We start from the raw sequence: 26571 nt of genomic DNA on the forward strand, positions 1-26571 counted from the left end.
TGTTAGCCAGGATGGTCTTGATCTCCTGACCTTGTGATCCACCCGCCTCGGCCTCCCAAAGTGCTGGGATTACAGGCTTGAGCCACCGCGCCCGGCCAATAATTTTTTTTTTTTCCAGAGACAGGGTCTCACTGTTGCCCAGGCTGGAGTGCAGTGGTGTGATCACAGCTCACTGCAGCTGCAAACTCCTGGGCTCAAGAGATCCTTCCACCTCAGCCTCCCAACTAGCTGGGACTGCAGGCATGTACCATCGCACTCAGCTAAATTTTTTTTTTTTTTGTAGATGCAAGGACTTGCTATCTTGCCCAGACTGATCTTGAACTCCTGACCCTAGAGTGATCCTCCTGCCTCAGCGCTGGGATTACAGGTCTGAGCTACCACACCTGACCTGGGCTCAGACCTTTAACCATGTTGGGAGATGGGAGTGGGAGGAGGGGATGTTTGAGTTAAATCTTGACATGAAGGGTTCCTGAGCAGTTCAATGTGTGTGTGTCGTTTGGGAGAAACGGCCTCACTTCTGGGAGCTCTGTTGATCTCTGTACTTCTACCTACTTCTTGGAGGCCTGATGTGCTTTGGCTCTGTGTCCCCACCCAAATCTCATGTTGAATTGCAGTTCCCAGTGTTGGGGGAAGCACCTGGTGGCAGGTGACTGGATCATGGGAGAGGATTTCCCCCTTGCTGTTCTCATGATAGTGAGTGAGTTCTCATGAGATCTGATGGTTTCAAAGTGGGTGGCACCTCCCCCTTTGCTTTCTCTCTCTCCTACCACCATGTGAAGGCATGCTTGCTTTCTCTTCACCTTCTGCCATGATTGTGTTTCCTGAGGTCTCCCAGCCATGTTTCCTGTACAGCTTGTGGAACTGTGAGTCAATTAAACCTCTTTTCTTCATAAATTACCCAGTCTCAGGTAGTTCTTTATAGCAGTGTGAGAACAGACTAATACAAGGTTACTGTTATATCTTATTACTAAATGAAAATTGTAAAGCCTCTAGAGCCTTAAACCCCAAAGAGCAAAATAGGGAACAGTGATGGGAGAAGGGAGAAGCCCCCACCTCATAGCCACGTTCCTCCACGCAGAGCTTGCCCAGAGACATCTGAGTCTTCACACGGCGCACGGCACACTCCTTGTCAGAGAGCCCATCTGAGTGTGAGGATATGTCAATGGGAATCTCTGGCGTCTGGGACAGCAAGTCGTCTAGCTTCTCCGCCAAGCGGTCTTCAAGTTTATCAGCTAATTCATCAGGACTGTTTGAGTGGTCACTGGTATTTCCCTCCTCTCCATCAGACACAGAGAAATTCTCAGAGCTAAAGGTTGAATATGACTGGCAGCTGCTGATGCAGCGATGGGGCCTAGGACCAAGAAGAACCAGGAGAACTTAGTCGGAGGAACAACTACTTTCCTTTCCTTATCTGTCACTCATAGTAGTGGTAGGGATAATCTAGTTTTCTTCCTGCCATCGAGGAGGCCTAAGAAATCAAGATAGGTAGAAACTGTTTAACTTTTAACATTAAAGCAATGGACTGAATTTTATCCACCACGAAATTCCGTGTTGAGGCCCTAATACCAGTGCGACTGTATTTGGAGACAGGGCTTTCAGGAGGTAAATAAAGTTAAATGGAGTCATAAGCGTGGGGTCCTAATCAAATAGGATTGGTGGCCTTATAAGAAGAGGAAGAGATTCTCTGCATTCCTCCCTCCTGCCCTCTTTCAACATGCATGTGCAGGGCAAAGACCATGTGAGGAAACAGAGAAGGTGGCTGTCTGCAAGCCAGGAAGAGAGCCCTCAGCAGAAACTGAATCTGCTGACATCTTGATCTTGGACTTCCCCAGCTCCAGAACTTGAGAAATAAGTTCCTGTTGTTTAAGCCATCCAATCTGTAGTATTTTGTTATGGCAGCCCAAGATAACTAACACAAGAAGGAAATTTTAATTTCCCCTTTCATTTTGTTTATATATTTATGTGACTAAACACTACACTCCAAGCTGATGGCTATGACTTGTCTTTGAAAAAAATCAGCTTGTCTAATCATATTATGTACATGTATGCATGGTATGGAAATGTCCAAATTGAAATTATGCCTCTTATTTAGAGTCATAGATTCTCACAGGTGAAAGAGACTTTGGAGAGTCTCTGGACTAACTCATTTCCCAGATGAGAAAACGGGAGCCAGAGAAGGGAAGTGACTTGTTTAAGGCCACACCATGAGAAAAGGCAGAGCTGAGGTTTGGGCTGGGTCTACACACACTTTGATCAGTGTCCTTCTCTAACCCCCATCCCTCACCTCCCCGTCAGTCTACCCCAGCTTCATTTCCCAGAGCCCAGTATCCACTGGGCATGGTGACCTTGGAGGCCCAAGTGCCTTCACTACCTCTGTTGACCAACCTCCAACAGAAATGAGCTTGGAAGGAACATTCACTCTGCAGCTATGGGTACTGCCCAGCCAGTTAGTAGCTTATTCCAGTTAACATCTGGGTTTGGCTCTGATGAGCCAGAGCTTCTGGGGAGAACATTTGCAAAAGTTCCTCACTTCCTTCCCATTGTTTATAAGCAGCTTAGTAAATAAGAATGATATTAGCTTACACTGGCTTAAAAAACATAAGAAAACAAATAATAAAGACTGCCTTTTTCTTTTGCCATTGTCTGATCTTTCTGTATTTCTTAGTACAAAGAGGTTTTTTTGTTTTTTGAGACAGAGTCTCACTCTGTTGCCCAGGCTGGAGTGTAGTGATCTCGGCTCACTACAACCTCTGCCTCCCAGGTTCAAGCAATTATCCTGCCTCAGCTTTCTGAGTAGCTGGAACTACAGGTGTGCACCATCATGCCTGACTAATTTTTGTATTTTTAGTAGAGACAGGGTTTCACCTTGTTGGCCAGGCTGGTCTCAAACTCCTGATTCAGCCTCTCAAAGTGCTGAGATTAGAGGTGTGAGCCACAGCACCTGGCGTAGTACAAAGAGATTTTATGCCATATGACCTAGGCCTGGCTGATGCCCAGGCCAGATGATGGGGTGAGTTGGTGGGGGGTCGGGGGACAGATCAGGGATATATAAGAAGAGGCCATAAAGAGTCCAGGAATAGCAGGGAATGAGAACAGATTTCAATTTTGTGCATAATGTGGGGATCCAGAATATAATTTATCAAAGGGCCAGGAGTCCTTTGGTTTGTAGGGAATTCCTGTTTTGGGGCAGGTACACAAACCTTCCTGGGGAGACCTTCTCGGCTCACTGCAACCTCTGCCTCTTAGAGCATTACTCTTCAAGAACACAGTGTCTATTAGCAGAAAAAGACCTCTTGGTAGGAAAACTATCTTCTCCTCTACATTAGGGGCAGCTTTTATTTTAGAAGTATGGGGAGATGGCCCTTATTGACTCCTAGAAGGAGTATTATTATCGCTATCTAAGCAAGAAGCTATTTCTAAGGCTGAGTTGAAGATGGACTCAACTTATCTAATCATATTTAACTTGAGGTATAAAATCTAAGGCATGGGGAATGCTATGGACTGAATTGTCTTCCTCCCAAATTCATCAGTTGAAGCTCTAACCTCCAATATAATTGTATCTAGATAGACCCTCTAGATAGGGTCTTTAGGAGGTAATCAATGTTAAATGAGGTCATGAGAGTGGGCCCCTAATCCAATAAGACTGTGACCTTTTAAAGGAAGGAAGATCTCTCTCTGCCATGTGAGGAAACAGCAAGAAGGTAGCTGTCTGCAAGCCAGTACGAGAGCCCTCATCAGGAACCGAGTCACCTAGAACCTTGATCTTGAACTTCCCCAGCTCCAGAATTGTGAGAAATCAATTTCTGTTTAAGCATCCAGTTTGTGTAACAGAAGCCTGAGCAGACTAACACAGGGAGACACACTAGAAAACAACACAATTACCCATAAAATAGCGTGGCCATCTGTCACAAACTGCCCACTGTATTCTCAGTTATAATCTTGAATCTGTATTCATGCTCCTCATCATGAAGTTGCTGTAAAATGAATGCTGATGAACTAGGATCTGCTGTGCACGAACAACTGCCAAAACGTGGCAACAGGAAAACATGAACACAGTGAGTTCAAAGTTGCCTATAAGGTGGCTGCCATGAAATCACCTGTGGTTGAAAAGCAGGTGTGGTAAACTTAGGATTTTTTCCCCATTCCACTAAAAGCAAGCATGTGCATTTGTTGGTTTTACCTTTGTCTTCGTGGAAATTCAACTTCACTATCTACTTCCCCTTCTTCCTCTTCTGAGGAGTCATCTCCACTCTGAGGAGAACACGGAGAAAAGAGTTTTATTTATTTTAGTATCACTCTCTCTCTCACCCCATCCCCACTATCTGTAACATATGTAATTATCATCAAAAGGCATTCATTTAGTAGTAGCTTGCTGAATGTCATCTTTAAACATACATGTCCTCATTATTCATTTAGCAACTTTTCCAGGGTACCTGTGATGGCAGCCTGCATTAGATGCTGGAAGACATGTAGAACTGAGTGAAATTTATCTCTGTCCTCAGGGAGGTGATGGCTCCATTAAAGTGTCCAGAGGTGAGTGATGGAGAGGGAAGTTGGAGAGGAGGTCTTGGATTTGGGGGCAGTCTCTTGTAATCATTGTCACTAGTGGTTCCAGGCTCTGTCATAGAAGTGATCTTTGAAATCCTCAAAGCCCAGCAATTACTTTTTCCCTTTTTATATACCAATCCCTTTTTCACTAATATTATGTGGTTGGATAGACATTTTTGAGGGTCAGACTATATCCTGTTTGTACTGTATGCCTCACTCCATTAATACAATTCTGCATAAAAAATTGGTGTTATCCCTATAAATATACGTAATTATTGTTTGTCAATTAAAAGAAAGTACTTAATACATTTTTATTGAGTCAGCATGTTGGCAGCAGTAAGAGAACTCTGGCTGGGACACCTGAGGCCCCATGATTGCTGGGGCTCCGTGGTTGATCTGGAAGGCGGGCTAAGTGTCCTGACTGAGGTGATCTTCCTTTACAGAGAATTCATCTCAAACCAAGGGCATAGGAGCAGCCACACTTAAGATCAACTGTCCTTAAGCACAGCATCACAATATGCTGGATTAATCAATCACTTGTAAGGTGGATAATTGGGTCCAAGGAACTGTACCAAATATTGAGAATAATTTACCTTTTTAAAAGTCAGTTCTAAAATATCATGACTCTTACTCACTTGTATTCTGATATGCTTTTTTTTTTTAAATAGGAAAGACAGAGATGAAGTTATCCTGACTGCTGAGATGAGCAGTTTACCCTAGGAGGACCTGTGGGACTATGTTTTGGTAAAGAAAAGTTGAGCTGCTCTGTGGGAGTGAGGTTCCAATGAAGCCAAATGTACAAGGTATGTGTTCTATGGCCTAAAGACCTGTAGATGATATCACAACGGCATGAGAAAGGTTCAAAGATACATGTTATCTGGGGGAGCCTAGAGGATGGGGTGACTGCTAAAGGGTGTGGGGTTTGTTTCTGGGGTGATAAAAGTGTTGTAAAATTGGTCATGGTGATAGTTACACAACTCTGTGGATAGAAAGCATTGAACTATACACTTTAAATGGGGGGACTGTATGGTATGCAAATTATATCTTAATAAAGAAGTTACCAGCCGGGTGCGGTGGCTCAAGCCTGTAATCCCAGCACTTTGGGAGGCCGAGACGGGTGGATCATGAGGTCAGGAAATCGAGACCATCCTGGCTAACACGGTGAAACCCCATCTCTACTAAAAAATACAAAAAAACCCTAGCCGGGCGAGGTGGCGGGCGCCTGTAGTCCCAGCTACTCGGGAGGCTGAGGCAGGAGAATGGCGTAAACCCGGTAGGCTGAGCTTGCAGTGAGCTGAGATCCGGCCACTGCACTCCAGCCTGGGTGACAGAGCGAGACTCCGTCTCAAAAAAAAAAAAGAAGTTACCAAAAAATATAAGTTACTGGCCATCGGAGTTGGAGGAGCAGAGAATGGCTTGGCCCAAATCAACTGCACCAGCTGAAACACAATTATTTATTTATTTATTTGTTTGTTTGTTTGTTTGTTTACTGAGACAGAGTCTTGCTCTGTTGCCCAGGCTGGAGTTCAGCAGTGTGATCTTGGCTCACTGCAACCTCTGCCTCCCAGGTTCAAGTGATTCTCCTGCCTCAGCCTCTGAGTACCTGGGATTACAAGAGTGCACCACCATGCCCGGCTAATTTTTGTATTTTTAGTAGAGACGGGGTTTCACCATATTGGCCAGGGTGGTCTCGAACTCCGGACCTCAGGTGATTTGCCCACCTTGGCCTCCCAAAGTGCTGGGACTACAGGCGTGAGCCACCTCGGCCAGCCCCTGAAACACAATTTAATCTCTGGGACTGCTTAGTCAGTACAGGAGCAGCAGTGTAGGTGGAGGGGGAAATGCAATTCCCAGACGACAGCCCTCAGCTTCAGCTTCTTTTCTACTCAATGCCTAGTTGACCAAACATACTCATTACATTTTATACCCTTTCATTCCTTCAGCTAAATTCCTGATGAACAATGATGATGAGATGAAATCATACTTAAAATTGGGTGGGTGTCTAGCATGTTGTAAACATTTTTCATACATAATCTTCTTTTTGACTCATAGCAAGAAGAGCTAATACTTTTGGAAAAGTGCTATGTTCCAGACCCTGTTTTAAATGCTTTATATGTATTCGTGCATGTAGTCTTTATATCAACCGATGAGGCAGAGTCCAATGTTAGGCCCATTTTATAGACAAGGAAACTGAGGTCCATAGAGGTACTAAGTGGAAGAGCGTGGCTTTTTTTTTTTTTTTTTTTTTTTGAGATGGGGTCTCACACTGTCGCCCAGGCTGGAGTGCGGTGGTGGGATCTTGGCTCACTACAGCAGCCACCTCCCGGGTTCAAGCAATTCTCTGCCTCAGCCTCCTGAGTAGCTGGGATTACAGGTGCCTGCCACCACGCCTGGCTAATTTTTGTATTTTTGGTAGAGATGGGGTTTTACCATGTTGGCCAGGCTGGTCTTGAACTCCTGACCTCATGATCCACCTGCCTCGGCCTCCCAAAGTGCTGGGATTACAAGCATGAGCCACCACGCCCGGCCAAGAGACTGGCTTTAAAGTAAGATCTGTCTGACTCCTAGGTTCATGCTCTTAACTGCTATGGTAGTCTGCTTCCCAGCTGACAAATCCTAGGCAGCCAGTGGATAAGGAGGAGAGAAACACGTTTCAATGACTAAGAACTATCTGGGTCACAATGCCTGTCAATTAAGGCAATGTTTTCCAAAGTAAATTGTGAAGAAAGCTAGTGCCACGGGGGATTAATAGATGTTAATTTTAAAAGGTAGTATGTTCAAATACGTGAGGAAATGCTTGGTTAAACAAGTTTACTGCATGATTTCTCAAAGCAGAGGACTGTTAATGTGCACTAGGAATATGTATGAGGGATGAGAGAATACTGTGCTTCTTAAACTTACTCTATAACAGGCTCCTTACTTCCCATAACATCCCTCAGGACTAGAGCTGTAGCATAGTGATTTCCAAACTATTTTGATTATGTATCCCCACTACATAGTTGTTGTTTTTTTTTTTTTTTTTTGAGACAGAATCTCGCTCTGCCGCCCAGGCTGGAGTGCAGTGGCACAATCTCGGCTCAGTGCAACCTCCGCCCCCCAGGTTCAAGCAATTCTCATGCCTCAGTCTCCCGAGTAGTTCGGATTACAGGTGTGTGCTACCACCTGGCTAATTCTTGTATTTTTTCAGTAGAGACAGGGTTTCACCATGTTGGCCAGGATGGTCTCAAACTCTTGACCTCAAGTGATCCTCCTACTTTGGCCTCCCAAAGTGCTGGGATTATAGGTGTGAGCCACTGTGCTCAGCCCATATCCCCTATATATAGTTATTTATTCATAAATTATTATACATACACTGGACTCAGTCCTCTGGTTCAGTAGTTCCTAAAGTGTATTCCGTAGTTTATCACTTAAGTAGTGTGGAAAGAATGAATTTAAAGTAAAATAAATTTCGATTTATGTTTCTGTTATCTTGTCCTTTTACAAAATGTATGCTTTTTACATAGCTCTCTAATGTGTATAACATGACAGGCTCTGGCATTCTTTGAAGGCAGTGACGCAGGCCCCTCTTGTCATTACACTTTACCTTCTGCAGAGGCCTTGTTTTTCGAGGTAGCGCTGGAGGGGTGACGAGATGAGAGGTGCCGAGGGATGACTCAGACCTACAGCCACTGAATTCATTTTCTTCCATTTTCTCAGAACTCTGGGCGTTTTCCAGGAGAGGATTGTGTGCTGGTGACTTGGAAAGGTCAGGGCTCCTCCCCACTGGCTCAGCAGAGGGTATGTCTAAGGACCCATACTGTTCTGGCCTGCACTGAAGGCAGGGGTCATAAGGGTCAGCCTGGCAACAGCCCCAGGGACCAGCTTGGCCCTTGTCAGGCTCAGAACTTCTCCAGCAATCTGCAGCCATGGCTGTGGAGATGAGGTCAGGGCTCGAGCCGGGCAGCTGTCTCTGAGCATGGTTGCTGAGTGGGCTCCGCAGGGCTGCTGCTGGGCCAAAATACCTCAGGTTGTTGGCGCAGGTTGCAATGTCCTGTCCGTGCATATTGAGTCTGGGATGGTGACTCTGGGACATGGCAGGAGGGGGCTGCTGGTATTGCTGCTGTAGAGAATTATGGTGATGGAGAGAAGGGTATTGGGATTGAGCTTGGTGTAGGTAAGCAGGATGGGGTGAATTTTCCTGGGCTGGCTGGTTTTTCAAGATCGCCGCAAAGTCACTATGGCTGCCTCTGCTATTCCCTCGGCGGTGGCGTGGTTTGCTTCGATACCGGCTCTTGCTGCTAGAGGTGGACATTTTGGGACTTACAGACAAAGGGGATGCAGTGGGAGCCCCTTCTGTGCTGGGGATCCCTTCCGATCTCAACAAGTCTGGCCTGGGAGAAAAGAACAGGTTTAGTCTGAAACACATGAAAACACATTCAAGTTTGGGGAAATTTATCCTAAGACTTAAAATACACAGAGCCTTTGAATCAGTAGTCACCGGGATTTATCCAATAGAGATAATGTATGAGGAGTCTGCAAAATGTTCATGGAAAATGCATATTATGAAAAAACTATGCATGGATCTCAAAAGTTTTTGCATCAAAATAAACTCGTACCAACTTATTGGTGACATCTCTAAACATGATCTAGTTTGAGGCACTCAGAACAACCGCTTTGAAAAGAGCCCCTATCACAGCAACATGAATTCTGCTACAATTAAAGGACATCAAATTTGTGGAGAAGCTTAAGTGGAAGAATGATGAACACATCGACGCTTTACGAAAAGTTTACGGGGACAAAGTCCCAAAGAAATCAGCAGTTTACAAATGGATAACTTCTTTAAGAACAGATGGGCCAGGCGCAGTGGCTCATGCCTGTAATCCCAGCACTTTGGGAGGCCAAGGTGGGCGGATCACGAGGTCAAGAGATTGAGAGCAGCCTGGCCAACATGGTGAAACCCCGTCTCTACTAAAAATCAAAAATTAGCTGGGCGTGGTGGCACGTGCTGTAGTCCCAGCTACTCTGGAGGCTGAGGCAGGAGAATTGCTTGAACCCGGGAGGCGGAGGTTGCAGTGAGCCGAGATGGTGCCACTGCACTCCAGCCTGGGCAACAGAGCGAGACTCTGTCTTAAAAAAAAAAAGAAGGGATGAGATGATGTTGAAGACGAAGCCCACAGGAGCAGACCAACTACATCAATTTGTGAGAAAAAAAAGTCATCTTACTCGTGCCCTAATTGAAGAGTACTGATGATTAACAGCAGAAAAAATAGCCAACACAATAGACATCTCATTTGGCTCAGTGTACACAATTCTGATAGAAAAATTAAAGTTGAACAAACTTTCCACTCAATGGGAACCAAAACTGTTGCATTCAGATCAGCTGCGTACAAGAGCAGACCTTTCAATAGAAATTTTAAACACTTGAGATCAAGATCTTCAAACATCTCTTTAAATAAGTGAAATTGTAACAGGAGATGAAACGCAGCTCTACCAGTATGATCCTGAAGACAAAGCACAATTAAAGCAATGGCTACCAAGAGGTGGAACTGGTCCAGTCAAAGCAGACTGGTCAGGAGTAAAGGTCGGCTGGGCGTGGTGGCTCATGCATATAATCCCAGCACTTTGGGAGGTTGAGGCTGGTGGATCACCTGAGGTCAGGAGTTCGAGACTAGCCTGGCCAACATGGTGAAACCCCATTTCTGCTAAAATTACGAAAATTAGCCAGGTGTGGTGGTGGGTGCGTGTAATCCCAGCTACTCGGGAGGCTGAGGTAGGAGAATCGCTTGAACCCAGGAGGCAGAGGTTGCAGAGAGCTGAAATCACGCCACCGCACTCCAGCCTGAGTGACAAGAGTGAGACTCCGTCTCAAGAAAAAAAGAGTAAAAGTCATCCAGGTCAGGCTCACACCTGTAATCCCAGCACTTTGGAGGCCAAGATAGGAGGATTGCTTGAGGCCAGGAGTTTGAGACCAGTCTAGGCAACATAGCAATACCCCGTCTCTACAAAAAAAAAAGCAAAGGTCATGGCAACAGTTTTTTTGGGATGCTCAAAGCATTTTGCTTGTTGACTTTCTGGAGGGCCAAAGAATGACAATATGTGGTTATTATATGAGTGTTTTAGAAAGTTAGCCAAAACATTAGCAGAAAAAAGTCCAGGAAACCTTCACCAGAGAGTCCTTCTCCACCATGACAATGCTCCTGTTCATTCATCTCATCAAACAAGGGCAATTTTTCAAGAGTTTCTATGAGAGATCATTAAGCATCCACCTTACAGTCCCAATGTGGCTCCTTCTCATTTCTTTTTGTTTCCTAATCTGAAAATACCTTTAAAGGGCATCCATTTTTCTTCAGTTAATAATCTAAAAAAGACTGTAGTGACATGGATACATTCCCAGGACTCTCGGTTCTTTAGGGATGAGTTAAATGACTGATATCATCACTTACAAAACTATCTTAACCTTGATGGAGCTTATGTTGAGAAGTAAAGTTTATATTTTTAATTTACCCTTTATAATTACATTTTCCATGAAGTTTTTGAAGTCCCCTCATATGTGCATCAAAATATATGTTTGATGATGTTATGTTACAGTATTATTTGAAATAGCAAAAAGCTGGGAACAACCTACATGTCCACTTACAGAGGATTTCTGTTATTCCTTCTGTATTATATCCTATACCTCACCCTAGCAAGGAGTCTTGTTTAAAGTGAGTACTCAGTGAAGCTTGAAGGAAGGAAAAGGAAGGGAGGGGTCAGAGAAGGAGGAAATACAGAGCTCAGCAGGAGGCTGAGTAGCAGCAGGAAGAGAAGGGCTAGTGCGGAGTGACACTGGCATTTCACTTTGATCCTAAAGGGAGGGGGTTCTTTCACAGTCCTGTTTCCACGTGTCCACTGGGCCAGTCGTGAAGATTATGTGCAAAAGAAAATCAGGGGCCTGAAGGTAAACCTTGCCCATACTGACTCCAAGGTCTGTAGGGAAACAATAACTGGTTTCTGAACTGATGAACTGATCAGGGCCGAGTCCCTAGGATTACCAGGAAGAACCACTGCTTTCTTCCTACCAGTGAGTAGCCTTACCCTTCTTTGGACCACAAAGACACAAGTCAGCATGAAATTTTACAGATGATAGGCCCAGACTTTTTTGTTTTTAACAACAGAATCCTCTCAAATGAATTATTATGAGAAATGCAGTATATAAAACAGGTATAGTGCAACCGGTTGAAGTGGAGAGCAGCAGCCCCTCTCTGCAGGGCTCCTGGGCTCCCCCTCCTTGTCCTTTCTACCCCTGCAGTGGCCTCTGAGAAACCTCTGTACAAGCCTTTGGGTGTTCCAGGCTTTGCTTGGAAACCATAGGTACAATCCTGTCTTCACTATATGTGATGAGAAGCTCACAGCCCAGCCAAAATGGCTCATGCTCTCATAGCTCATGAGTGGTAGAATCCAGACAAAAAGTCTTGCCTAATTTTCAATCTGGTTTATTGAAGGTCAGAGTTCAAACTTGAAAGCACATACAAATCACCTGCGGAGCTTGTTAAAAATGAAGACTTTGATTTAGTAGGTCTGGGGTGGGGCCTAAGAGCCTGAAAGTATAACAAGCTCTCAGATGATGCTAAAGTGAGGCCACACATTGAATAGCCAGAGCTCATAAGTAGGCAGCAGGCAGCAGGAGATGGGTTTTTCTTCTTATACAAGAAAAGTACAGTTGAGGACTTGCCTTAGCATAGAAGTTCCAGGTATTAAGGGTTTAAGATAAGGTGGGTAGGATATTGTCTGCTATTGGCAGCTTCCTGTCCCAGATTCAAAATTCTGTGGTCAGCTGGCCAACTTGTACTGCAGAAAGCACTTGGTTCCTACTATTACAATACCCATTTGATGGAGAAGTGCACTGAGGATCAGAGGTTATGTTGGCTTGTATCCATCACAAAGCTAGCAAATGGCAGAACTCATAACTTGAACCCAAGTCTTTTGACCCTGAGGCATAGTTCTTCCCCATTTCAAGCCTCTCCTTATTATGGGGTATTTAGACTATCTTTTTGGACTGTACTCAGGTATGACAGGCTGGAAATGTCCATGATTGAACTTGACACTCTTCTTTTTAAGTCTCTAACTGAACATAAACTGAAATCTGGGCTTAAGGATGGTTGAATGGTTTCTCCTCTCTAATTTCCTTCAAGGTCTCCAGACTTCTCACTAGGTAATCATTGCACTGTCCAAATCATGTGAAACTGAACTCCTTCAAGGGACAATCAGCTGACAGTACAGCTCTTTGCAGGTTGCCTTCTCGTGTTCAGCTAGCTCATTGACTAAGAATCTACTTGTGGTATCAAACTCCTTCAAACATTTCTCATAGCCAAAATAAAAGCAAACACGAGCTCATATTTTGAAAAGTTAAATAGTTCTGTTTTCTCCCCCGGTGCTCTTTGTTTTCACTGTAGGCAGAAAGCAGGGAGCAGCCATCGGGCAAACTCTGTCCCTATTAGTACACAACAAAAGAAAAGGGGTGTTGGGATTTACCCCACCCGCAAGGATTGTGTCAGGTGGAATCTGAAAAAGTTTCTCAGACTTGACCATTAGATGCTTGGGGCAGTGGGTAAAAGCGAAATTGGGATTAGTCCATGTAGTTACCCATTAGAAGTTAGGTACCTATTAGTCCAGCTATGGTAGAATGACTGCCATTCTGATAGCATCATGATACATTCTTGGTTTGTGTTCTCTTATTACCTCTATTCTTACTGCATTTAGCTCACATCTCACTATGAGGTCTACACCCTAGGTTTAGGGACATTCCTTCCCTTTACATTAACTTAGCTAGGAGAGAGCCAACCCTCTGCTACTTGAGAGGAATGAGTCTCTACAGAGTTTGGTAAAGGAAAAATGAGAGGAAGAGAATTCCAAGATTAAACTAATATAAGGCAAATATGTAGTAAAAAGGGGAAAGGGCAATCTTTTTTTAAACCATCCCAAAATACATTTTTTGAGCACCTATGATTTGATAGATGATTTCACATGTTATACATATTATCTTATTTAAACTTCACAAAACTCTCATGCTAGGGTACAACGAGGGGACCCATATGGTTAGATATAGGTAATTATCAAAGCCCCTGCTTTTGTTTCCATGATGAGTGATACGGTTTGAGTCTACATTCCCCACCCAAATCTCACGTTGGATTGTAATCCCTGCTGTTGGAGGGGGGGCCTGGTGGGGGGTGACTGGATCATGGGGACGCTTTCTCATGAATGATTTAGCATCATCCCCTGGGTGCTGTTCTCATGATAGTGAGTGAATGAGTTCTCACGAGATTTGGTTATTTAAAGGAATGTAGCGCCTCCCGCTTTGCTCTCTCTTCTTCCTATTCCAGCTATGTGAGGTGCTGACTCCCCCTTCATCTTTCACCATGATTGTAAGTTTCCTGAGGCCTCCCCAGAAGCTAAGCAGAAGCCTTCATGCTTCCTGTGTAGCCTGTAGAACCATGAGCCAATTAAACCTTTTATCTTTATAAATTACCCAGTCTCAGGTATTTTTTTTTTTTTTTTTTTTTTTTGACACTGAGTCACACTCTGTCACCAGACTGGAGTGCAGTGGTGTGATCTTGGCTCACTGCAACCTCCACCTCTCTAGTTCAAGCGATTCTCCTGTCTCAGCTTCCCAAGTAGCTGGGATTACAGGTGCCCACCACCATACCTGGTTAAATTTTTTTTGCATTTTTATACAGACAGGGTTTCACCATGTTGGCCAGGATGGTCTCTATCTCCTGACCTTGTGATCCACCCGCCTCAGCCTTCCAAAGTGCCAGGATTACAGGTGTAAGCCACCACACCCAGCCAGGTATTTCATTCTTTTTTTTTTTTTTTTGAGACGGAGTCTCGTTCTGTCGCCCGGGCTAGAGTACAGTGATGTGATCTCAGCTTACTGCAAGCTCCACCTCCCAGGTTCATGCCATTCTCCTGCCTCAGCCTCCGGAGTAGCTGGGACTACAGGCGCATGCCACCATGCCCGGCTCATTTTTTGTAATTTTTTTTAGTAGAGATGGGGGTTTCACCATGTTGGCCAGGATGGTCTCGATCTCCTGACCTCGTGATCTGCCTGCCTCGGCCTCCCAAAGTGCTGGGATTACAGGTATGAGCCACTGGGCCCGGGCCCGGCCCCGGCCAGGTATTTCTTTATGGCAATGCAAGAAGGGACTAATACAGTGAGTTTGCAGGTACTTTCCACATCATTAACAAGAACAAACTAAATGTGTGAATAAAAGTAGGCATGCATGGACTATTGTGTCATAAATCAAGAATTATGACTAACCCAATTCTGTGTCCTAGAGATCAGAAAAATAAAAAGAAATCTCATGTGCTGTAATTGTACCATTTTATCCATGAAGACACTGGGGTTGACAGAGGTAAAGTCATATACCTTATAAGGCAGGTCCAGGATTTGCATCCAGGTCTGTCTGGCCTCCAGTTTATTTCCCTTTCCATGCTAAGACAATAAATATTTATGCCACAGATATAAAAGCTGGATTTCTAAAGTCTGTGATACTCCCTCACCTTCCTACTCCGTTTTACCTAGAGATGAGTATCTCTACACTCATCTGATGAGCTACAGAAGAGGCCACATCCGTCATCATGTGAGAATGGATTTGCAGGGGCTTTTCCCCCATTTATCTGAATACTGCGTTTGTACAGGTGTCTCACCGTTTGGTCTGCATTCCAGATTTGTGAGGCACTCCTTTCCTTTTCATGAGTTTCTCCATGGCATTGGAGTGGATGATTGGATGAACGGGGTGTCGTTTGTAGGTGCCAGGATACTTCTTTTCCACTGCTTGCTCACGCCTGAAAAATAAATGCAAAAGCCACACCTCAGTCATTGCAGACAGAAAGGATATGCAGAATATTTTCACAGGCTAATTCTACCCACAGATTCTGGCCATATTTAGCAGATACAGGCTATTTGAATAACAAAGCTGCCATTCAGGTTTAAAAAACAAACAAAGCTGGCGCCCTGGCTCACACCTGCAATCCCAAACATTCACCGCCGAGGCGGGTGAATGACCTGAGGTTGGGAGTTTGAGACCAGCCTGGCCAACATGCTGAAACCCCATGTCTACTAAAAATACAAAAATTATCTGGGTGTGGTGGTGGGTACCTGTAATCCCAGCTACTTGGGAGGCTGAGGCAGGAGACTCACTTGAACTTGGGAGGTGGAGGTTGCAGTGAGATCATGCCACTGCACTGCAGTCTGGGTGACAGAGCAAGACTCTGTCTCAAAAAAAAAAAAAAAAAAAAGCAAATTCTAGATTCAAATTAACCTGACTTCATTCTGCTCTTCAGCTCATGGACTGACACTAACACTCACTTTCATTTACCCAACATAATACAATGGCAGAAGTCCTGCTTATTTTCAGTAGCTGCTTTTTTGGTCAGGATTCCCAGGGTTTTCTTGCCATCATCAGGAGTACCTTACACCACTTTCAGCAGCCAACACATTTCCCCAGGCGGCAATCGGCTCCCCGCTCTTCACCCCGTGCTGTTTTTGAAATGCGGACTCCTTCCCTATGCAGCAAATGACTGCCAAGTGCATGTTCCCCTATAACTTGCTCTGTGGCAACTCTGCTTATTTGTATACCTTGCCGGGGGCAGGGTCCTGTGCATAGCACATCCTGGAAGGAATGTTGGGTGAATGAATGAAATATCTGCCAGTTCTGAGTAGCAGCAATGTGGAAGGGTAGTATGTTTCTGCTGATTGACAGACTGAAATCAGTAAGAACAGACACTGGTCTGGATACATACTTAATGAGCTCCTTCTCCCGCATTTCTAGCTGCAGCATGATGGCACTCAATTCCATGTATAAATTATTTGCCCGCTCAAGCTTCCGCTCATAGTGTTCACGAATATCCAACGCATGCCTATCAAAGAAAACACAGGCTCAGCCAGGCCAACCAACTTCGGGAGAAAAAAGTCCGCTTGATGAAATAAGAAACAGGATGATTGATCACAAAAGCATTTGCCCAAGGGCCCTCTTAGTTTAAGGTTCCCTTGTCCAGCGCAGTAACTCAGACAAAATGGAATGGGAGGTGGGAAATCTAAGCTCTCCACTTGGTTTATCCTAAAGGGCCCATCAGCCGTATAGAATAGTCAAGCAGGCCACAGATAAAAATCTGCCTATAATTTGTCACTATCTTAATAAGAATACAGTAGAAGAGACTCATATGTTAATGGAAACATGCAGTTAAAGCCAACACCATGATCACTCATTTACACTTAGCCATGGCCCAGATCCTGTGTGATATAGTGGTTGGTATGGTCTGAATGTTTGTGTCCCCCCAAATTTATATGTTGAAACCTAACACCCAAGATGATAATGTTAAGAGGTAGGGTCGGCCAGGTGCAGTGGTTCATGCCTATAATCCCAACACTTTGGGAGGCTGAGGCGGGTGGGTCATGAGGTCAGGAGTTCAAGATCAACCTGGGCAATATGGTGAAATCCCATCTGTACTAAAAGTACAAAAAGTAGCCCGGCGTGGTGGTGGACACCTGTAATCCCAGCTACTTGGGAGGCTGAGGCAGCAGAATTGCTTAAACCAGAGAGGTGGAGGTTGCAGTGAGCTGAGATGGTGCCACTGCACTCCAGCCTGAGTGACAGAGCAAGACTCCATCTCAAAAAAAAAAAAAAAAGAGGTGGGGTCTTTAGGAGGTGATTAGGTCATGAGAGCTCTGCCCTTGTCAATGAGATGAATCCCCTTATAAAAAAGACTTGAGGGAGCCCTTTTGCCCTTCTGCGGTGTGAGGACACAGAGAAGGTGCCATCTATGAGAAACGGGCCCTCACCAGACACTGAATCTGCTGGCACCTTGATCATGGACTTCCCTAGCTCCAGAACTTTGTCCAACACATTTCTATTGTTTATAAATTATCCCGTTTAAAGTTTGTTATAGCAGCTGGAACTGACTCAGATGTGATTGTATTAGTCTGTTCTCACAGAGCTATGAAGAAATACCCGAGACTGGGTAATTTAATAAAGGAAAGAGGTTTCACTGACTCACAGTTCAGCATGGCTGGGGAGGCCTCAGGAAACTTACAATCATGGCAGAAGGCAAAGGAGAAGCAGGCGCCTTCTTCACAGGGCGGCAGGATGGAGTGAGTGCAAGCAGGGGAAATGCCAGACGTTTCTAAAACCATCAGATCTCCCGAGAACTCATGCATTATCATAAAAACAGCGGCGGGGGTCGGGGGGAACTGCCCCCAAGATCCAGTTACTCCACCTGGTTCTGTCCTTGACACATGGGGATAATGGGGGTTACAATTTGAGGTGAGATTTGGGTGGAGACATAGTCAAACCGTGTCAGTGATTATCCATGAACATGTCTTCTCTCTCTCTCTCTCTTTTTGAGACAGAATCTCACTCTGTCACCCAGGCTGGGGTGCAGTGGCACAATCTTGGCTCACTGCAGCCTCCATCTCCTGGGTTTAGGTGATTCTCATGCCTCTGTCTCCTGTATAGCTGGGATCACAGGTGTTGCGTGCCACTACACCCAGCTAATTTTTCGTATTTTTAGTAGAGATAGGATTTTGCTATGTTGGGCAGGCTGATCTCGAACTCCTGGGCTCAAGTGATCCGCCTGCCTTGGCCTCCGAAAGTGCTGGGATTACAGGTGTCAGCCACTGCGCCTGGCCTTATATCTCTTAATAAATTATAAGCATCTTGAAGCCAGGGACTAAATCTTACACATTTCTGGAATTCCATGGCACCTAGGACACCGGCTCAATGACTAAATAGCATTGTTTCAAGAATCTTTGTTGCAGAGACATAATAAAAGAGGATAATGGAGTTGGGAGGAAAGGATAGGAAAGAGATATAAAGGAGGGCTAACTTTTGGGGCAACTTTTAAAGAGCATAACAATAAAACGCAGAGGTGAAAGGTGTGTGGAAAGTGAAATGGCGGTTATGAAGAGCGTGCCTGCTACCATCTGAAGACCTGGGGATGAGGGCAGGTGGGGAAGGAGGGATGAGCTGACCTGAGCTCTTCTCTGCGCCTTCGAATCAGCTCTTCATCTAACCGGTGTATACAAGTTCCTTCACTTTTGATCTTCTCAAAATGTTTCTTCACTTCTTCTCTCCATTCAGCCTGGGCAAGGACAAATTAGATTTTGATAAATTCCAAGAGTTTCAATCCCTGATATATCCATAAAGTCACGTACAAGATTTTTTATTCCTGCATGCTTATACTGAAGAGCCTTTTTCAGAATAGATGTTCAAAAAATATGATTTGATTGATAGCAAAATAACTGCTGCTACTATATCTCCATGCCCCAGACCATTTCTATATTTCTACTCCAATATATGATGCTGTCTTTCTCCGAGTTTTCCTCCAGCACTGACTGAGGTACATCACAGCTGGCATGCTGGCCATCACTTCTGGAATAGAAGAGTTCACTTTAAGGCAAGATGGTGGCTGAGAGAGCCTGGCCAGAAAAAAACAGCTCTGATAACCACATGGAAACGTATATGTGCGTGTGAGATTACGAACATATTTTTGGCCCCAGAATTCCTCCTAGGTTTTGTTTGGGAAAGTATCTTGAGAAAATATCTAGAGTAGAAGACCCTATAGGCATGAACAGCAGGAAATGGGAATAGAAATGGAAGAAACTATATGGGAATTTGGAGTTGAGGGAAAGAACAGAAAGGAGAGAAGGAGGAGAAGGAAAGAGAGTATGGCCAAGCAATTTAGTAGTTTGACAAAATTTTTAGAACAGGGATGGATGTCTAATACATGGTTTATGTTGTTCAAAATGTAAACTTCTTTAAATTTTCTAAACCTTCAGTGAGGTATCTGACATTCACTTAGGCTTTGAATGACTGCTTTTTTTTTTAAGTGTTTATTTATTATTATTACTATTATTATTATTATTGAGACGGAGTCTTGCTCTGTTGCCCAGGCTGGAGAGCAGTGGCATGATCAAGGCTCACTGCAGCCTCCGTCTCCTGGGTTCAAGTGATCCTCCTGCCTCAGCCTCCTGAGTAGCTGGGATTACAGGTGCCTGCCACCACGCCTGGCTAATTTTTGTATTTTTAGTAGAGGCGGGATTTCAGCATGTTGGCAACGCTGGTCTCGAACTCCTGACCTCAAATGATCCACCCAGTTTGGCCTCCCAAAGTGCTGGGATTACAGGCGTGAGCCACCGCACCCGGCCCTGTTTTGTTTTTTAAAGAAAGGCGCTGAATTGAATGTTTGGTCAATATGGGACAAAGATAAAGGCACAACCACACGGCAGCAGGGGTGGGGACCAAGAATTTTAAGAAGGCAAAGGCAGAATGGCCATGAAATTATCACTCTCCCAGAAATTTACAGAAGTATCAGAAAGGACATGGAGCTTTCCACAGGGCATGAAATTTCAAACTAATTTTACCTAAATTTTAGGGGGTAGAAAAACCACTACTGGAATGTGGCCTACAGGCAGTAGACAGAGAGAAACAGCAAAAATAAGTTTCTTCATATTATGTATAGACTATCTTCCATCTCCAGAAGCTAATGAGATATAATTTCCAATGAAGGCTAGATTTGTAACTAAATGTATCTAATGGTATAATCTTCTCCTAAAATTATTCTACTACCTTTAGATTCATGTTAAAAAGTATCTCTCTAGATTGTAAGGTAGCTCCATTTTGAATTTGATGAGGAATCTCCCTATTGTTTTCCATATTAGCTGCACCATTTTGCATTCTCACCAACAGTGTACAAGGGTTCCAGTTTCTCTACATCCTTGACTATATTTTTTCAATTTAAAAATTTTAAAACAAATAATAGCAATCCCTAATTGCTATTGTGGGTGTGGTGGCTCATTCCTGGAATCCCAGCACTTTGGGAGGCCAAGGCGGGTGGATCATGAGGTCGGGAGTTCAAGACCAGCCTGGCCAACATTGTGAAACCCCGTCTCTACTAAAAATACAAAAATTAGCTGGGTGTGGTGGCATGCACCTGTAATTCCAGCTACTTGGGAGGCTGAGGCAGGAGAATCGCTTGAACCCGGGAGGCAGAGGTTGCAGTGAGCCAAGATCACACCATTGCACTCCAGCCTGGGCAACAAGAGCGAAACTCCATCTCAGATAATAAATAAAATAAAATAAAATAAAATAAAATAAGACAGTAGCTCTCATTAAGTGTTTTTACCAAAAAGAGTATCTTTCTGGATCAAGAAAGAAGTTATTCTTAAGTAATTGTGGATTTATAAAAGGTTTTCCTCAAATTAGCTGTTTCTCATCTATTTTTATAGAGGAAATTATATTTTAATCATGCAAAAAATGATCATTCTGTAATATGCTAGATTTTCCCATATATATGTTGAACACTGGAGAGAAGTTTCTGTTGGTTGGTTGACTTTCAGGCAGCAAATCTATCCAGCAATGTCATTAGAAAGCCAAGATCCAGAATGCAGTCTATGGCCATACCACCCTGAACGTGCCCAATCTCATCAGAATACACTACTGTTTGCTAATGGCCTTTGACAGCAGCCCCTGGTAATGCTATTCTGTCAATCATCAGATCAAAGCCATGGAGCAGGAGGAGTTTTGAGTTTTAGGAGGTGAAAGAATGACAAGTGAAAGTAGTTAGACCAAAAAAGAATAAGAGGGTCAGATTTGTGTCTTGAAGTATCCTCTTTTGTGCAAAACTGTCACTGTATCTGCTAAAATACTTCAAGAAGGGATGAGAAAAGGAGTACCTCCCTCTGGTGGTGAGGAATTTTATATCACAGATGAGATTTGTTTTAATTCTAGAGGAAATAAGTCTTCTGACATCTAGCTTATAATTATGGGAAACTCAAAGAGAACTTTCTGAAGATTGAAATCTGTAAGAAAGTAGGTTTCCAGAAAGAAGTTCCCTCCTGTGAAGAGGAAAAAGGATGTATGGGAAAACCAGGTGTTTTTTTTTTTTTTTTTTTTTGAGACAGAGTCTCGCTCTGTTGCCCAGGCTGGAGTGCAGTGGCCGGATCTCAGCTCACTGCAAGCTCCGCCTCCCCGGGTTCATGCCATTCTCCTGCTTCAGCCTCCCGAGTAGCTGAGACTACAGGCGCCCGCCACCTCACCCGGCTAGTTTTTTGTATTTTAGTAGAGACGGGGTTTCACCGTGTTAGCCAGGATGGTCTCGATCTCCTGACCTCGTGATCCGCCCGTCTCGGCCTCCCAAAGTGCTGGGATTACAGGCTTGAGCGACCGCGCCCGGCCCGGTGGGAAAACCAGGTATTGATGAAGAATGTGTTTCCCCCAAAGGTATCCTATTCCTGGCACATGTTAATTTTGAGTTCCATTTTATATACTTAGAATCTTACGGAAAAGGAGTTCCAATTTGAGCTTAATCTGCAATTCAGGCATGTCTGGGCGCATATGAAGAAAGGGAGGATTGGCAAGCCCAAAGCCAATTTGTACGGCTGTCAAGGAGCCTCTGAGAGAGAAGACTAAGGGTGGGAGGAGTCCTGCCTGAGCTTGACCTATAACAAAGCCACCTGCCTAGGAGTGGAGGGGCATTTCCCATCATTTCACTACAATGCCTGAGAAACACTGGAATGTAACCAGCATTCCTCTCCTACTGTCCACAGTACTAATAAGAGCCTAATCAGTTAATAGGGTTGCTCCAAAAAATAAAATAAATAAATAAAAAGTAAAGAAAGAGCTTAGTTAAGATAGAAGAGACATAACATTTGTGGGTGGAAGATTTGAAAAGAAACGTGTTCTGATGGACAGCAGTCAGGCTCCGTACTATTCAAGGTTTTAGGCATCCACTGGGGGTCACGGAATGTACCACGGATAAGTGGGGAATACTGTATAGGTGTCAAAATGAAGTTGAATTAATAGATGAATGGATAAACAAAATGTGGTATATATACCATGGAATATTATTTAGCCATAAAAAGTAAGGAAGTTGTGACACATGCTACAAAATACGTGAACCTTGAAAACACACCAAGTGAAACAAGCCAGGCACAAACGAACAAATATTGTATGATTCTACTTAAATGAAATAACCTGGAATAGGCAAATTCATAGAGACAGAAAGTAGAATAGAGATTACCAGGGGTGGTGGGGAGGAGGGAATGTGGAGTTACTGCTGAATGAGGTGATGAAAATTTTTGGAAACAGATAGTGGTGACAATTTCACAACACTGTGAATGTAATTAATGCCACTGAGTCGTGCATTAAAAAATGGTTAAAATCAGTCGGGCGCAGCGGCTCATGTCTATAATCCCAGCACTTTGGGAGGCTGAGGCGGGTGGATCACCTGAAGTCAGGAGTTCGAGACCAGCCTGGCCAACATGGTGAAACCCCATCTCTACTACAAATACAAAAAATTAGCCGGTATGGTGGCAGGTGCCTGTAGTCCCAGCTACTCGGGAGGCTGAGGCAGGAGAATAGCTTGAACCCAGGAGGTAGAGGTTGCAGTGGGCTGAGATCACGCCATTGCACTCCAGCCTGGGTGACAAGAGTGAAACTCTGTCTCAAAAAAAAAAAAATTTTTTTTAATGGTTAAAATGGCAAATTTTATACTATCTTTATTTTACCACACTTTTAAAAAAGTAAATAAAAAACAACAACAAAAAAGAAATTGAGCCAGTTCCAGCCTAGCTTAAGGAGTACAGAAGCAAGATGTTGGGGGCTTAGTAAAGGAAAATCAGATGGAATCAGAAAAGCCATAGTGGGGTCCAGTCCAACCCTTACTGGGCACACGACTCCTCCCCTAACGTGAGTGTCCAGCCTCTGCATATGCATCTGCTCCCTCACAAGAAGATTACTTTTAAGGCAGCAGAGTCTAACCTCAGAGTTGGGGTGTCTCTGCAACTCCCAGTCCCTGAATTTCTGGGTGGTCACAGTGGCACTCAAGAGAACACTAGAATAGTTCAAAGGCAGGGGGCTGAGAGAGCTTCAAAGTCAGGCACACGATCCGCCTAGCAGCTGGGATCTGGAATGGGGTGAAAATGTTTTCTAAAGACTCATATCAAATGTAATTGAATACCAGGAACAGTAATTGCCTATTTGGAGAAATGGGTGATTGTCTAGCAACGAAGCAATAGCTTTGGCAGAATCTAATACTGTATTGAAATCAGTTGCTTTGTTCATCTGCTCTATATAGGCTACATCTTTATACATGTGCTGTTGACGAAAAACGAATGACACATTTTCTCTCAGGAAGGAGTCAGCTGGGCTCTTGGCAGCACCTCTTGACCGACAGTTTTGGTAGAAAGTGGAGACCAGGGGCTAACAACTATTGATTGATAATTGACGTTGAGAGGATCTAAGCAGGCAGGAGGAGGCAAGGCCTCAGGTACAAGAGGACTATAGAAAGAGCATGTGCCTGCCAAAAAGCCAGTTCTTCTCTACTGGGGCAGGATAAAGTCAAACACAATAGGAGTTCCCTGGCTGCCATCTTAGTCATCTCAGGAGTTCGTCAGAAAAAGAATACAGAATGTAACAACCCAAAGGAGGCTTAATTTTTGTAGCTTAGTACAAAGCTACAAAAATTAAGGTGAGTAATAACACCTTCACTTTTGTTTTATGCTATCATATGCAACTCAAGAATAATGATATGATATCTTTTTTTTTTTTTTTTGAGATGGAGTCTTGCTCTATTGCCCAGGCTGGAGTGCAGTGGCTCGATCTCAGCTCACTGCAACCTCTGCCTCCTGGGTTCAAGCAATTCTCGTGCCTCAGCTTCCCAAGTAGCTGGAATTACAGGTGCCCACCACCACCCCTGGCTAATTTTTTGTATTTTTAGTAGACACAGGGTTTTGCCATGTTGGCCAGGCTGATCTCGAACTCCTCACCTCAAGTGATCCACCCACCTCGGCCTCCCAAAGTGCTGGGATTACAGGCATGAGCCACTGTCCCCAGCCAAGAATAATGACATCTTACGATCAAACTGTTCTTGACGGTCTACAATGCATTTGCAGTTTTATCTTTTCATTTGCTTCTCACAGAAACTCTCTAAGGAAGGGAAGATATGATTATCTTCATTGTTTTGGTGAATTAGCCGAGGTTTAGTGTGACTGAGTGATTTAGCCAAGACCACACAGTATGAAGTGACAGGACGGGGTTCAGACTAAAGGTCTCTTGCTATTTGTAGTACCTCACTAGCCAGTTCATATTAGCTAGAGGTAGCCTGACTTTCAGATCCAGAGACAAATTGACTTATAAATACCGAGAAAATTCTAGGAGGTAGCAAAATAGCAGATTTGGAGCTATTTAAGGAGAAGTGAAATTTTATGTCGGGAAAAAATGTGGAAGAATAAGTGAATATGAAAAAATGCTGCTGTGGTCTGAGTGTTTGTGTCCCCTCAAAATTCATATGCTCAAATCTTAACCCCAAGGGAATGGTATTAGGAGGTAGGGCTTTGGGGAAGTAATTAGGTCATGGGGGCAGAGCCCTCATGAATGAGAAAAGTGCCCTTATCAAATAGGCCCAAGGGAGCTTGTTCACCCTTCCACCTTGTGAGGACACAGTCAGAAGGCATCACCTAGGAACCAGAACTCAGGCCCTCACCAGACACCAACTCTGCTGGTGCCTTGGACTTCTCAGTCTCCAGAACCGTGAGATTAACTTCTGTTGTTTCTAAGCCACCCAGTGTGTGACATTTTGTTGTAGCAGCCTGAGCAGACTTAGATGCTTAATGTACTAAGTTTTCTTCTCCCCTCTTCTCTCCTCTTCTGACCTCCTCTCCTATTCTCTCCTCCTATTCTTTTCCCAAGAGAACCTTTTCTGAGTTCAATGTTAATGCTCCATGTTATGGGTATCTTGATAATCTGGGAGCGGTTCAGGTGAGGACACCGGCTGTGGCTACTTAGCTGCCCTGCACAGGGCTCTGCACGTGGTAGGTTCTCAGAAAATGTGGGACTGGCTTCAGAAGTGACATTTTAGGAGGGCTTAAGTAACATCTGTTCAGAATTGGAAGTTTTTCCAAATATATAAACTTATATTGACTGTCTCAATGGCTTGTTACTTAATACTATCATCAGAAATTGCTTTTCAAAATTATGGTATGTACAGTTTTATTGTAAAGGAAGCAAAGTTGGCTGTGCACGGTGGCTCACACCTGTAATCCCAGCACTTTGGGAGGCCGAGGTGGGTAGATCACCTGAGGTGAAAAGTTCGAGACCAGCCTGGCCAACATGGTGAAACCCCATCTCTACTAAAAATACAAAAATTAACCGAGTGTGGTGGCACATGCCTGTAGTCCCAGCTACTCGGGAGGCTGAGACAAGAGAATTGCTTGAACCTGGGAGGTGGAGGCTGCAGTGAGCAGAGATCACACCACTGCTCTCCAGCCTGGGTAAGACAGAGCAAGACTCCATCTCAAAAAAAAAAAGAAGAAGAAGAAGAAGAAGAAGAAGCAAAGCTGTGATCACAACCATATCTTAAAGTTTGCAAGATTTCCTTGAGAGTACTATTATTCTCTTTCATTTCACAAAAGGGTTAAGTGTTTTTTCTGAATACAAACAGAAGATATTTGAAAGATTTCTTACCCAGTGCCCCATACCTACATGTATTTGAACAGATGGGTGATAGTGCTAAGGGAATTGATCTGAATGTATATCAAAGAATGTAGGAAATGTCATGAAGTCAACCTCCTGCCTCATCTTATTTCCTCTGAAAGCAAACACTTTACTAACATAATAATTTCTTAGAAATAGTAAAAAACAACAGGGGCAAGCCTGACTACTTAAAGACACAGTTGTGGGGAGAGCTGAGTTTATGGATCACAGAGAGTGTGTTAGAACTTTGGTAACAGGACAGGAGTCTCTGATTTATCATTTCTTAGAAACTTCAATTAAAACAAAGACAAAAACAAAAACAAGCCCTGTGCCTTTACTAAGATATTCCTCAATATCTATCTGATAGGCAGAGTGTCTCTCTGTGTATCAGACACCACAGAAGTACTCTAAGCTTCTGGTAGGGGCAGGTAGAAAAGCATACACACACACACACACACACACACACACACACACACACACACACACACATATATATATATTTTTAGATGGAGTCTTGCTCTGTCGCCCAGGCTGG

At 44.0% G+C, this 26571-nt stretch overlaps 1 protein-coding gene across 1 annotated transcript in view; it reads right to left on the reverse strand.

The window, feature by feature from the left end:
- Positions 1-26571, reverse strand: part of LOC105519848 (mitogen-activated protein kinase kinase kinase 13) — a 38327-nt gene that overhangs the window by 1566 nt on the left and 10190 nt on the right. The window contains exons 5-10 of the mRNA XM_011953389.1: positions 18536-18645; positions 16309-16425; positions 15214-15351; positions 8132-8918; positions 4181-4251; positions 1054-1351 (exon numbers count right to left, since the gene is read on the reverse strand). Coding sequence (XP_011808779.1) covers positions 1054-1351; positions 4181-4251; positions 8132-8918; positions 15214-15351; positions 16309-16425; positions 18536-18645 — 1521 coding nt within the window. The remainder of the gene's footprint in view (positions 1-1053; positions 1352-4180; positions 4252-8131; positions 8919-15213; positions 15352-16308; positions 16426-18535; positions 18646-26571) is intronic.

Source organism: Colobus angolensis, unplaced genomic scaffold, assembly GCF_000951035.1.
Source record: "Colobus angolensis palliatus isolate OR3802 unplaced genomic scaffold, Cang.pa_1.0 Scaffold36, whole genome shotgun sequence".
In the NCBI taxonomy this organism is placed as follows: Eukaryota; Metazoa; Chordata; class Mammalia; order Primates; family Cercopithecidae; genus Colobus; species Colobus angolensis.